Below are 14390 nucleotides of genomic sequence, written 5' to 3'. Positions count from 1 at the left end.
AAAACAAAATGTATGCAGTCAAACTGCCTACTTCATATTTTCTACAATTTGCTGGCTGTTACTGAATCTTCCTGGCATCATTCTCTTCATCTGTAGAATGGAAATAATACAAATACTATTCTCATAGTCTTGTTACATGGTCTCAGTGAGGCAGCTTGTGTTAAGGCTGAGCACAGAACCTTGTGTACGGAAGGACTCCCTAAAGGTTAATTCTTATTTTCTCAGCTCTCTTCACCTTTAAACTCACTAAGTACTATCTATTTTACCCATTTTAGATCAGTTTCTCATCTTTTGTTGAAAGTTTCTTCCCTACCCACTTGTGTTCCAGTATCTTTCCTCTACTCTCACCTTTTGCCAGCTGCCATGTGACCATGCCCTGGCCTTACCAATCACAGTAGATGACGACTCACTCACCCTCAGAGCCTTCTTACAGTGTATAAGGCTCTGACCTGAGGTTTCCTTCTCATTTTTTCCCACTTCCCCCACACCTGCCATGCCATTGCGTGCTTCTGGAACTTTCCACCTTCTATTGTGTGTCCATCTCAACTGCCTTCCTTCAATTTGACACACTCTAACCCTATTTTTTTTAGAGCCAAATCAGATGTCATTTCCCCTCTGAAGCTTCCTAGGATCTCAGTGCAGCGAGTTACCTTCTGTGCTCCCTATATACATATATCTCTTTTAGCTTTTCTCACATCTGATAATTTTCTTTACCAAATAAGAAGCACTTTAGGAAGCAGCATAGTGAAATGAAAAGTCATAGAAAACTGAGAGCCAGACAGACTAGGAGAGGAATCTCAGCATGCCTTAGGCAAGATGCACAGCAATGACCAGTCGCTTAACCTCTCTGAGCCTCAGTTTTTTCATCTGTTCAGTGGAGATAACCCCTACAAAGTAGGGATGTTGTGATACTTAGGGGTGTCTATGCCAGTGTTTGCCACCTGATCAATGGAGCTTCTTAACATATCAGAATTGTATCTTACTGATCTCAAATCTCTTCCCCTCCAACTTTTATGCCATATAGTGCCAGTGCAGAGTTAGCAATGAATTTGGAGAGTTAGCAAAACATGAGGAGGGATGCTGTTATTAATTTTAATTATCAATTTTGGTGATGATGACCTCTAATCAATTGATACTGTGAGTAGCTTATCCATCTGCATGTATATTAATTCTTCTATTAATTAAGCTAAAAGCCTAGAAAATAGCAACTACAAATTGGCATAAGAATAAATTGGAAATAAGTGACACTTAGATAGTGTCAAGAATTCATTTGCTACACCTTGTATACACTTCTTTAAAACTACATTATTGCTAACTCAATAATTCTTAAATTATGAGCTCAGAACAAAGGATTTACTTACAAGTATTGAGTCTATAATATTGATTTTACTAGTCAAACTATATGGCTGAGTATCCTTCAGAGAACACTTAAAGTAGAATTAGCTAGCAAATCAGGCCAACAGAAATGTCACTTTTATATGTAATTTTATTATGAAATGACTAAAAACTCCACGTGGAATTTAAATAATGTCATTCTTATTTATTTTTACTTATTCAAAAGCTGAGGCCTCCTTTTAAAAAATTAGACCATTCCAAGGTAGGGTAGTTCAAATCACTGATATAATTATCTCGCCTTGGAAATCAGGAGGATTTGAAAGATTGTGGTGCTGGCCACAACCCTCAGGGTTCCTTCATTCCAGAGCTGCACTCTGCTGAACAGCATCATAGAAAAGAACATGCATAAACTCTTGGATTCAGACCCTGGATTCAAATCCCAGCTCTTCTACTGTGTAGCTATATGAATTTAAGAAAAGTTACATAATATTTGTAAGCCTTAATTTGTTTCTTTTAATAAAATAAGAATAATAATAGTGTCTCTTCCTCACTGAGTGTTTTGTTTTGTTTTGTTGTTGTTTTTTTTTAAGAAATGAATAAGATAAATGACCTGTATGACAGTACCTGGCATATAGTAAGTGTTCAACAAATGGTAGCTGTCAGCCTTCAGATTGCTTCTGCAGAAAGGGTGTTTACACTTCTAAAGAACATAACAGGGTTCTGGTCTCAGAAATTTGGCCAGCATCAAAAGACTAGCATGCTCACTGGCGGGAGGTATAACTGCGTCCCTGTCCCAAGAACCCTAATTTTATTTTTGCCCAGATTCTGCCAGAGTTTGATGGCAAGGAAGAGGCAACCCGAAGCATCCTTTCTACTCTGAGATAATACGATTACATCCATGACATGAGAATAATGTGTAAAGTCCTATGTGTACCTATCCTGTATTATCTCTATCCATATGGACACTGAAGACAATTTTGGGTACTAAAAGTACTAGGTGAGATATAATGAAAACATCGAAGGATATGGACCAGTGAACATGTCTCGCCTCATATCAGCACCATCATTAGTGAATATTTGCTGAAATCCTCCACATGCCAGGCCAGCATTCGGCTAGGTTACAGTACTAATTACCACAGGAGATAATCGACTATGAAAGTAAGAGATCACAAAAATGAGGCTAGAAAAGGCAATGCAGTCATGACTATGATGTGAGTCCTGAAGGATGAGTAGGAAGTTATCAGACAGGGTGGCCATGTGGAGTCAGGGCCTCCTTAGTGCGTGGAACAGCATGTGCAAAGTGCCTTTGGTGTGGACCCTGGAGAGCCTTTTCAATGAAATAAAATTGACCTATTAAGTCTGCACCATCCAGGTGACACTGTGCAGAACAACTTATCCTCACATTGTGAGACTTGAAAACACACTTAGAATCTGGCGGTTTCTACTGTTTAACTTACTGTTTAATTCAAAGAAAGTGAGGAGAGCTGGGCACATTTTGCCTTGTTCGAACTTGCAAACCACAAGAGTGCTGGAGCTGTGGCTCCTAAGAGTCTGTGTTATAATTCTCTTCATGGTCTTCTCAGTTGTACAAGTGGGGAATGAGCTGAAAGTTAGAACTTCCCAGCTAAGGGCCTCTTGCTGCAAAGTGAATTAGAAAACTGACAGTTCCCCAAGAAGTCAAAACCTGGACCTACTATAGATCTTGGAGTAGAAAGTTTAACTCATGAGAAGTTAAAAAGGGCTGGATGATGCTATTTATGGACTGTGTATAGAGCTGCTTCAGCCTATTGTGGAGAGGGTTACCTTTCTTAAGTAAAGAGTACGGTAACAGGAGAACACTGAATTGCCTGACTGAGTAATCAAATTGGCACCATTTGCTTTGAGCGAAGTTGTCTCTGAGCTTGAGGAGGCTCTTGCTGAACTCTCTGTTTTGTGAAAACATATTTGTCCCAGCCCACTCTTCTGAACACACACATCCCCTGCTTCCTCATGATTCATTAGAGCTGATTACATACCACACCAAAGGAACCCCCAGGGTTGTGCCATCATGACCTCATCCTTAAGTGCCTGTTGCCAAAATAGCCCAAAGTCCCATATCATTTGCCTTTACCTATATGCCTATGCCCATACCATTCAGCATATCCCCCCATTTGCTCAAACTCTGACCCGCTCAGCACTCCAACCTTTCCCTTATACCTTCTAGGTCTTACAGCTGTCATCAGCACCCCCTAAATCTCCACGGCACAGTTACTTCCTTACGACATCACTCTCCTTACAGCTCACTCAGAGATGGCTATTTTTCCTTCCCACAATCTGCATGTCACTACCTTGAAGGAGACGTGGGTCTTGCTTTGCTTTTTGCTGCAACTTCCAGACCTTTGCTTCTCCTTCCTCCCTAGTAACCTCTTTGGAAGCACGTCTTCTCCCTCCAGGTCACTCCCTTTAGCACCTCATTCCAGAAATTTCTGTGTACTCCAAAGCATCTTCAAGCCACTGACTTTGCTAGGTTCCCACTATCATCCCCTCACATCATTGCTTCCCTCCTTGACCAGCTTAGCTTCTGTGGTTCCTCATTCTAATTATTCTCTTATTTCTATTCTCAAATCCCTTCATCTTCTCTTCCACCACTGCACTCTTCCGAGAAGAAAAAAACAAAAAAGAGGGAGAGACTCCACTCTGGCTAAATTCAATGTCTGTTTACTTCTAACCTGAACCTAAGAAGCTAAACATAGCCAGAGGGCAAAAGACCACCGTGCTGATTTGTCTCACATTATATTTATATAAATATGGCTCACATTTTCCAAGGTCCATTTTGCATTTCTCAAACCTATATAAACCCTTCCCCTCCTCATTCTCATCAGAAAACCTTACTTCTGTCTTTACTGAGAAAAAAAATAAATATCAGAAGAGTATATTCGTACATCCCATCATCAAATCTGCACACACTCCCTGCGCCTGTCCGGTACGCACGCACTGCCTCGCGTCCTGCCACAGCGCCTGCTCTCGGGCCTTTCCAAGCACATGTCTCCTTCAGATAAATATTCTTTATCTCGTGTGTTACCAGTTTTGCTCTTTCTGTATCAGTCCCATCAACATACACCCAGGCTGTAATAGCTTTTTAAACATATTCTAATCATCTCATATTTATAATTTCCACATCTTCAGCTTCACTTTTTAGGGGAAAAAATTTTAATTGTACTTGTTTCTAATTCCTCACCTCTCACGTTCTCTTGAACTCACTCGAATCATGCTTTCTCGCGCAGGACTGCCGAGGCAGTGCTCTAGTCAAGGCAGCGAAGACCTAAACGAATCCGGCCCCGGCAGCCCGCTGCCCGCCCTCCTCGCTCGGCCGCGCAGTGGCATTGTTCGCCTTGCACGCCCGTCGTTTGGGGCACACTTTATTCGCCTGGCTTCCAGGAGAGCTCAGCTTCCGGGTTTTTCTCTACCTCATTGGACATTCTGTAGAATACCCTCCTATTTTCTGACTTCTCTATGTTGGAATGAGAGGGGCCTCCTTTTTGGACTTTTCTTACCTACACTCAGTTCCTCGGTAGCTTCCTGTACTACCATGGTTTTAAATAGGACTGTAAGATGATTCTGCTCACATTTATTTTCTAACTCCAGCCTAGTAGATGCTCATGCTACTTCACTTGTATATCTAATAAACATTTCCAAAGGACATTTCCACACACACACACAAAAGCATGATTTTCTTCCTAAATCAGCTCCTAATCCACTGTTCACCATTTCAGTCCATTCTACTATAGTTTACCTCATGGTGTGTGTGTGTGTGTGTGTGTGTATGTGTGTGTGTGTGTGTGTGTGTGTGTGTGTATATACCTTTCATCCCTGATCTTTTTCTTTCTTATCACATACCAATCCATTGGCAAATCTTGTCCTTCACAATACATTCTTAATTATATTTTGAATCTACCCTTTCTCGGTACCTCCGCTTCCTAGTCCAAGCCCATCACACCTTTCCAGACCCTTTTACCCTACACTGGACTCTTTGTTGCTATTCTTACTTTTCTTCCTAATATCCTCTCTTCACTCAGCAGCCAGAGGGATCCTTTTGAAAAGAAAATTTAGATCATATTACTTTTCTTCTCACATCTCTTCATCATCTTTCCATTTTTTGGAACAAAATCCCAGTCTTGCCATGCTCTGACCCCTGCACTCTCTCCCAAAGAGAAAATATGATGGTAAATGTCATTGTCCATTCGGCTTCATCCACAAGACTCTTTGCCATTCTCTTATACAAGCGAGCTCTGACCCCCAAGCCCTTGCACTTACCTTTCCCTCAGTTTGCAATGCTCTTCCTGGCTCACTCCTTTGCTTTATTTGGGTCTCTGCTCAAATATCACCTCTTCTGAGAGGCCTGCCCTGTCCACTTTGTCTAAAGAGCAGCCCCTATCACATCTTTTCCTTTTAACTGCTTTGTCTTCTTAGTACCTCCCATTAGCTTGCCCCCCACCCCAATTAGAAGGTAGAATAAACAAAGGCCAGAATTCATCACAATGATATGAACCTAGAAGAGTTCTTGGAAGACTGAAATAGTCAGTCAATATTTGTGGCATGAATCAATGTGTGGCCTGAGTGAATGTGCACAGCTTAATGTCAAATTTCTTGTTCAGATGTTCAGGGATTTTCTGAATTGGATCTTTTAATAGAAAATAATAAATGACTTCTACTTTATGTTATTTTAGACTCCCAGCCATCACCCACAGGCTGAATACATTTCAGAGATTTTGTTTAATATGATAGCCCCTGCAGAGAGACTCCAGTGTCCATTGTGATATCATCTGCTGATTTGGAGATTGTCATGCTGGAAATACGAGCCTTGAACTCCGTATCCAGGCCCAATAGCTCTCAGAAGAATGTATCAAAAATTAACTTGATATAATGCAGAAAAGAATTATCCATGCCGTTTTGCTGTTGTTGTTACTGTTTTTTAGCCTCGAAATTTTTACCTATTTTTTCTAGGATACAGATATTCTAAGTCATTGTTGAGGTCTCAAAGTGTTAACACAGTTCTCCCTTTATCTGTGGACTGACATTTGTTTAAAACAGACCAAAAGGAAACACTGTACCTTTTAATTGAAGGAACAAAGTGAAGATACTAATATTTCCTCATTGATTTAAGCAGGGCTACTTGTAATTTTCATCTCCATGCTCTTTTTAGAAACAAATTGTAAAAATGGTTTTATCTCCTATGTCATGGAAAATAGCCAAAATTATACTAATTCATTAAGTGCACTTACCTATAATTAGACAAAATGATAACATTGAAAGAAGATTCCTTGTTTCATTGATTTAAGGGAATAATAAAAATGGACTCATTTAAGTCACACCACTACTTTGAACACATCATTATTTTTAAAAAAACTAAATGGGATATATTTTTATTTAACAACTTATTTTTAAACTCAAAGACTTGTTTACTCTAAACTTTTAAAGTAAGGACTATGTTGTATTTATCTCCTACCTAGAACCCATAGATTAATGTTCAGTAAGTGCTTTTGAAGTGAATGAATATACCAAGTAGTTCAGAAATTAAAGTAGAAATTCAGAACAATCTTCTTAGAACTTGATTTGCACCTAATACAAGTTTGCAATATATTAACATTAAGAAAAAAGCACTTGCTTTTCAGGAGTCTTCCTTTTACAAATGACATACTTTAATATTACTTGTTTCCTTTGTGCATGTAAAATATATTTGAATTATAAAAGTTGATTTAGTACATAATAATTTTTCAGACAATATTTTCACAAATGTGAATGTGAAAGTGTTCATGGAAGGCAGATTATGTGTGAGATCCTATTCCAGAAAGAGTGTAGAGAATTTTTTTAAATGAATAACATTCTGCAGTTGCCTTTTTATGTTACAAATAACCTGGATGATTGAATAAGAAAGATTTCAGGCAAGACCCAGGGAACGACAGTACCCAAAGTTCAGTGACAAGAATGTGAAGCCATGGAGTGAAACTTGAATTTCCTAAATTGTATTTCAGACTTATTTTATGTTGAGCTTCATCCCAGGATAAGCATTTCTTTAAAGCAAGAATAAGCGAGATTTAAGAGAGGGAGATAATAGAGAGGGTGGGAAATGCCACTTAGGGCATTTGACTCTCATTGGCATTTGTCATCAAACTTCATGTGTTTGAGAACCGCACACTTCTATAGCTTGTTTTCTGTAACTGAATCAGAAAACACTGATCTACAAGGGTGAGTAGGTGGAATTGTTTGGAGCTGTGACAGATGACTTGCCACATACAGAGGTCTCTTGAGTGATGTGATCTGAGACAGGAAGATTCTCAATGTTATCCACTACGTGACAGATGTCTTCCAGGCATGCCTTTCAAAATCCTTGGAGGAAAGGCACATTACAACTACAAAACACCATTCCGAAGAATTGGTAATGTCAAAACCTGCCACTTTCCATACAACCCAATGAAGTTATTAAGCAAATGGAATATCCTTCTAGATTGGTTGTTACCTAAGTAGCTACAAGAAAGGTAGTTTTCAAGACTCCTTTCTTTTCCTCATGGCAAAAGGAGTTAATATTACCCAAATATTTAGTGATGTTTTGTGGTACATGGTATGCATCAATAATTCCTTCTGACACTTTTTCTCCATGTGTAATAGTGTGGAATTCAATTTTCCTTCTTAATATTGTGGATCTTTTCAGGTACCTTTACTTGACCAGTGTTAAACTTTTTTTATTAAGAGAATAAAGATCTGTGGTTTTAATCAGAATAGAATCTACACCAGAGATATCAAAAGGCTTTGGTTTCTACTTTCCTTATAAATAGAAGGATACATTGTTATCTCAAAAGACTAGGTATGTTTATATTCCGGGTTTTCTTAGTTAATTGATTAAGTAAAATGTTTTATTTACAGAAATAGAGGGGCCATTCGTTTACATTGTTCAGATACTTCCAGCTAAATTAACACAGGTTCAGTGACCTCCTTATCAAGCCACAAAATTATATATTGTTAATTCACCATAGAGTTTGAGATATTAAGGTTATTTACCATTCCTTTCTCTCTTGGGTAATAATTGAACTGATTAAAAATTCTGATAAATTAACCAAAGATATTTAACCTTATTCTACTCACCTATAATGCTCTCAGAAAATGATTTTTCCCCTTCACTGATTTTATGCATTTAAGGAAACTTACTGAACTACAGACACACAACTGGATTCCCCAAACAGAAATGAAGGTCATTTTTATCCCAAATGAAAGCACGGCTTTCTGCATGATGATATACACATTATATATTCCTTACCCATAGAGGGAAAGGAAGTCATTCCTCATTTCCTACTTATCCCCTGGCACAGTTGGATCACACTATGAAACCATGTAAGATGTTTCAGAGCTACTGTCAAGACATGAAACCCAGGACAATGAGCAGCACAACCACCATTATCAACAGGCAAACTTCAACAATATCTGGGTTTAGGCTTGGTTTTATGTTTAGGGAAGCAGATTTGCATTTTTTTAATAATTCATTAGAAACAGAAATCACAATGTACTGACTCAGTATCCACCTCTAAAGAATCCAAAAAAGCCAAAGTTCTCCCCCATCTTCCCTCTTGTTCCACTGACATTTTGAAAATAAAGAAAAACAGTAGAAATAAAAGAGAGTGAGAAAGAACACAGAAATGAATTAAATAATTTCAAACCTTATTAAATATCATCGAGATTACATTGATCCATTAGGCTAACTTCTAGTTCTCGCCACTAAGACCTTACAAAGAAACTGGACACACATGATTTCACCTTCTTGGGCTGATCTAGAACTGTGAGGGTGAGGTGTGTGTGGATGTGCGTGTGCTTTAAATCCAGTACAGGACAATTCTCATCATTAGAATAGTCTTGGGAGTCCAATCATGCAGAATAACAGGCAGGTGCAAGTTAGGTGCTGCTGTAAGATAGATATGGCAAGGTGAACAGTTTAATGCTAAATAAGGTTTGGGAGATTTGCTTCCATTAGAACATACTGGCCATTGGTCCCACAGAATCAAAAGTTAGACACACAGAAGTTCACATATAAACACAGGCCTTCCATTTCAGCTTGGCTGACCAAAGAAATGGGTCAAAGTAAACCATTTCAGACAGTGAACAGACTTTCTAAGTGCCCAAAGAAATAACAGAATCTTATATTTTAATCACATGGAAAATAACTAATATAACTATTTACATTGTACCTTGTTTGTTGTTTTTTAAGGAAGGAGTTTTCTTGATGGTTTAATGATATCTGTGGAAAATGTTAGATTCTCACAATTTATAACTGCGGGGGCAAGGGGTTGGGGAGGATTGTGAGAGGGGAGTGGGATTCATCTTTAGACCCAAAGTGATAGGGATCAAAGAATCCTGGAGTAATTTTATTCAGTTCTCTGAGCTGTAGAACATAAATTTTTCAACAAAGCTGGCAAAAACATTCTTAATAGAATGAACTGCTTTTAAGATTTAGATTTCCATATATAAAGAATTAAAAAGAAATATGCTTTGTATAGTTTAGATTTTGCAATGAGTATTTAAAATTTAAAAATGAAGTTTGCTTCTACCCACATCCTCCCTTACCCTAGGTCCTAAAAAGGTTTATTTATTTTTATCCCACTTATTCCATTTGTCAAGGTCTATTTTTTTTTTAATTTACCAGTAAGCTGTTTTCAATATCCTTAAGTAATATTTTTCTGATAATGGTAACAGATTGAGGACAACAATTCTTTTCCTTGGCCTTCAGTTAAATGGCTCACTCCAACTGGAAAGGATTGGCCAGGCGTTGGTCCACCTGCGGTATACATTCCTACAAAGCTCAGTCATCAGATTCTTGAAGATGCAAGATCACTATCAGTTCTTATTGTACAAGAAGAAATTTGGTTGTAAGGACAACATACCTTTTCTAAAAAAATGAACAGTCTCACAGAATTCATATAAAAATATCATCAGTATGGTGGTGGATTTTGCCAAACTCTCCCAACAATTTAATTTCTCTTGCCTGTGGGCACATAGCCATCCTACTTACAAAATAAAACAAAATATTTCACTAAGGATCACTGCACAACCAAGACCCTGAAGGAAGTGACAGAAGGTTAGGTCTCTCAGGTGCCAACCACATATTCTAAAATGAAACCCAACAACAGACAGGACCTTCACTTCTTCAGAAATATAGTCCAGGTGACTTGATACTTCCCTGCCTGAAAAGCAAGAGTCCTTTGGAAATTACAGGTGACTATATAGAATTTTCTTCAGGGAAAAAGTGCCCAATGCAGAACATAATATACTTTGTAAATTTGACAATAACATAATCACCTCCTGAAGATATACACTCAAGATTGTAAAGGGTTGGTGGGCTTTGTTGTTCCATCACCTATCTTGCTTTGATAACCTAGTGAAATTAATTCTATCAGCAGTCAAGAAGTCAAACTCTTACCTCTATTTGCACATGACATTTCAAACTGAGGGATTTGTTCCATTTTTGCTTGTCCATGGGGAGTTGTGGCCAAAGGTAATTGGCTCCTGAGAGCCAGGCAACAGGGAGGTCAGACTAGTAAAGATTAGGGAGGGTAGTAATAGCAGGAGAGAAACATTACCTAGTTCTTGCCTGGTTTAATCCGAGCAAAAGAAAAAAATCACCACTTTTGCACACATAAGAGAGAGTATAATTGTCAAATACTTCTAAGATGCCGACCGGAGATTTCCTTCTGTCTTTGATGCCATTTTGTTCCCTTTGCACTTTCTTTCAAAGAGCTGCCTGCTCTCTGTACTTAATTGTAAGTGCTAGGAAGTCAGGAGCAGAGAGGCCACAAGTGAAGCAAGAGAAGAACACAGAGAAAGAAGGCAAGTAAAGAATGATGGGTAGAAAGAAGAAAAATTTTTGGTTTTTTGAGGAATTGGGGTGGGGGAGTGTGACAGAGGAAAAGTGAGAGAGCTTTACAAAAATCAGGTTATCTGCAATATTAACCAAAAACAACGGCATCAAGACCCAGAAACTGGGCCACTTCTATTCTAGGGGAAAACCTGCAGTCTAATTTTTTTTCTCCCCATTTTAAACAAGCGACCTCTTGTCCTGAATCCTACTGCATGAAGCAATCCTGTAAATGGCAGCACTGCTCGCACAGTTACTGTGGGGGTCGACTCGGTTGCTTGGAAAGAGACAAAGCTCCCTTATTGTTAAATTTAAGGCAGTTTTCAGGGCACTGGCATTCTTGTTTGCTCTATTTTTTAAGAGATTCCATTTTACAGCCATATCACATTGGACACCCACCTATTTCATGCATCTCACTTCTTCTTCAGGTGAATATCGCCATATTGGCAACACCAAAATGGTCAGAGGGCAAGTAGCTGTGACGGATGACAGTTCACCAAAATGAATAAGAAAGGAAGCCTCAACCCAGTCCGTAGTATTGCTGAGAAGTCACCCTGGTATTGTCTTGTGTATATAATCAAGATGTTTCACAGCACCTCCTTAGGTGCTCTGGAAAGCACTTTCATTGAATGTGAGCTAAATTCAGGGGATTTTGCTAAACATTGATATAAATGCTTTATGGCTTTTAAGACAAACTCATATTGCTAAAGCTGTTTAGCGGCACTAACTTATGGTCAGAGTTATTGCTGTCGCATAGACTGTGGTACTAAACAAGTGATCAGCCCTTCTTGGATGGTTCAAAGTTATGAAAATAAATAAATATGAAACATTAGCCATAGTAAGGAGTCAGGGAAACTCCTGAGAAATAATAACGTCTGTGAAAATGTTTTCAAATGTTAACCTGAGGATCACCCTGTGCTTTGGGGTTTTTTAAAGTAATTTTTTAAAATTCCAGATGAGGCAAGTAACATTTCTTCTCAAAGTAAAGCCTTGACAGAGTATAAACCTGGGAAGCAGTCCACTCATGGAAAACACAACCCACAATGTGAAGATAGTCTAAGGAGGCTCATTTTCTGTTAAAGACATCATGCAGAGGCTTCCTGCTCTGTTTCAGGGAGCAATTCTCACCATCAGATGCAAGCACAACAGCCCTGCCTTGCCACCTGCTGTTCTCTGTCCAGTTATGACACATAATGTGTAAATTACAAATGGGGTCTATTCTCCAATATATGGATGTCAGTGTCTCCTAGTGTCTGAGCAATAATCTCCTCTAGGTCTTCTTACTGCAACACTACTATAGCTAATCCTACTCACACACTGTCAGAGAAAAGACCCTCAGCTTTTATTCCCACCTTCCTTTTAAAGGCCAAACCATTCAGTGCCTGGAAACTGTTACCCCTCCCACCCCCACATATACATAAGTATCACATATGCTCTTTCTACAAATTGGTGTACAGGTGCCATTTAATCAATTCAAATTTGGAAGCTACATCTTCAAGGGTCCGAGAGAGCTCACTCCCCCCATTTCCCCTCTTTACATGTTTTCTTATAAGACATACAGCTTAATCAATTAACAAACTAAACAGCTTATATACTGGCAATATATCACAGATGGGTTTATGTCAGAGTAGTAGATCACATGAAATGGACCATGTAGTACCCCAGTGCATGATGTCTTGTAGAGCCCTGAGGACACTGACAGTAGCATCTCTAAGTTAGCAGTGCTGTATGAATACAGACACATGCGGATCTGTATCTACATCCATCTGACTAGGCCAAAAGGAGCAGGTAGATGCAAGATAGAGACACACACATGCTGGTTGGGGCCATTGCACACCTTGTCATGCCATTTGAAAGGGCAGTTACAGGTCGCTGGTTTTGCAGCCATTAAAATTACACTTTATGGAAAAGGCTTCTCTAATTGTGTTTGATTTCTTTCTGTAGTAAGCATCATTGGAAGAAGACCAAAGCAAGAGCAACTACGTTAGATATACATTTGGCTTAGCTGCAATACAGAACTCTGGAGAAGAAGCAGGCTGAAAGATTTGTTTCAATTTTAGGCTTGGTTTCTCTTCCTTGCTGTTTTCTTGTCATTGCGTGTCTGCATTTGTGTGTGTGCGTGAGTATCTGTGAGTGTGTGTGTGTTCCATCACATCATCTCCTGAAGAACGCTGGGTTTCGCAGGCAGGCGGCTAGTCACCTGCAACAACCCAGGGGTCCTGCCGAGGCTTCCAGGCTGCTGTCAGTGTCAGATGCCAGGGTCTGGTCGGTGGACATGGAGGAGATGTCATTGACGGACGAGGATGGAGGGAGACTCTCACTGCTGTTCACTGCTGCACCTGTGCTAAGAAAATGAAGACCAACATGACTAAATCTGGAACTAGATGCAACTTAATGTCACTCAGGGTACAGGCATGGGCAAATATAATAGGGGATGTCTGGTCCATCATCCACTGGACAAGCCTTCATCGAACAACTAATACAGGGCACCAGATTAGATGGCGAAAGTGAAAACATTACAATGCCGAGTCCCTGGTCACAAGCTACTCAAAGGCCAGTGTAGTAATTAGCCAATCTCACTTTACCTTATAAATCATCTGTAGTGCACTTAAAAGAAAAAATAAAACACTAAAAATCCAGGTCACTCCAATATATTAATATAACTGGCTTTGGATGGAGCCAAGTCATCCGAGTTTTTTAAACAGCTTCCCACAGATTGCGTAGTCAAGGATTCAAGACAGCTGTCCTATGGCCAAGGCAGATGAGCAAAGCCCTTTAATGTAGTGATCTGAACCTGGGTGATTTTACGGTGGGGAGCTTTTAAAACAAATACATGTAAGGGTCCTATCCCAGAGACATGGGCTGAGGTGAGCCCAGAAATCTGAATAACTTGGAGATTGCAGCTCTAAAAATAGGGGGGTCTATTATGTAAAAAATATTAAATAGTCATTAATATGACATCAAATTTAAAATCCATGTAGAAAACTCAAGTAAGACTTGATGAAAGTTACCATAGACCAAAAGAAAAAAGGAATACAAAAAGCCAGAGCACACCTATGATTGTGTGTTTATTTTCCAGCAAGCTTGCTTACCTGGGAATCTACAAATGAGAACTGTGAACTATTAGCTTAGAATAATTTGCAAACATTCTTTTATGTGTCTGCTATGTAGGTATATA

At 39.1% G+C, this 14390-nt stretch overlaps 1 protein-coding gene across 11 annotated transcripts in view; it reads right to left on the bottom strand.

The window, feature by feature from the left end:
- Positions 1-7622: 7622 nt before the first annotated feature.
- The window catches only part of MAPK10 (mitogen-activated protein kinase 10), a 324322-nt gene continuing 317554 nt past the window's right edge, over positions 7623-14390 (bottom strand). For 10 of the 11 annotated variants that reach the window (XM_054591772.1, XM_054591774.1, XM_054591779.1 and 7 more), the window contains one exon: positions 7623-13551. In XM_054591772.1, coding sequence (XP_054447747.1) covers positions 13409-13551 — 143 coding nt within the window. In that variant the 3' untranslated portion in view covers positions 7623-13408. Of the gene's footprint in view, positions 13557-14390 lie in introns of all 11 variants that reach the window. The other variant, XM_054591777.1, reaches the window with a different exon arrangement.

The sequence above is a fragment of the Pteronotus mesoamericanus genome, unplaced genomic scaffold, assembly GCF_021234165.1.
Source record: "Pteronotus mesoamericanus isolate MK-2021 breed Mesoamerican mustached bat unplaced genomic scaffold, CSHL_Meso_final scaffold_232, whole genome shotgun sequence".
NCBI classification, from domain to species: Eukaryota; Metazoa; Chordata; class Mammalia; order Chiroptera; family Mormoopidae; genus Pteronotus; species Pteronotus mesoamericanus.
This window is presented reverse-complemented; position numbering and strand designations above follow the sequence as displayed.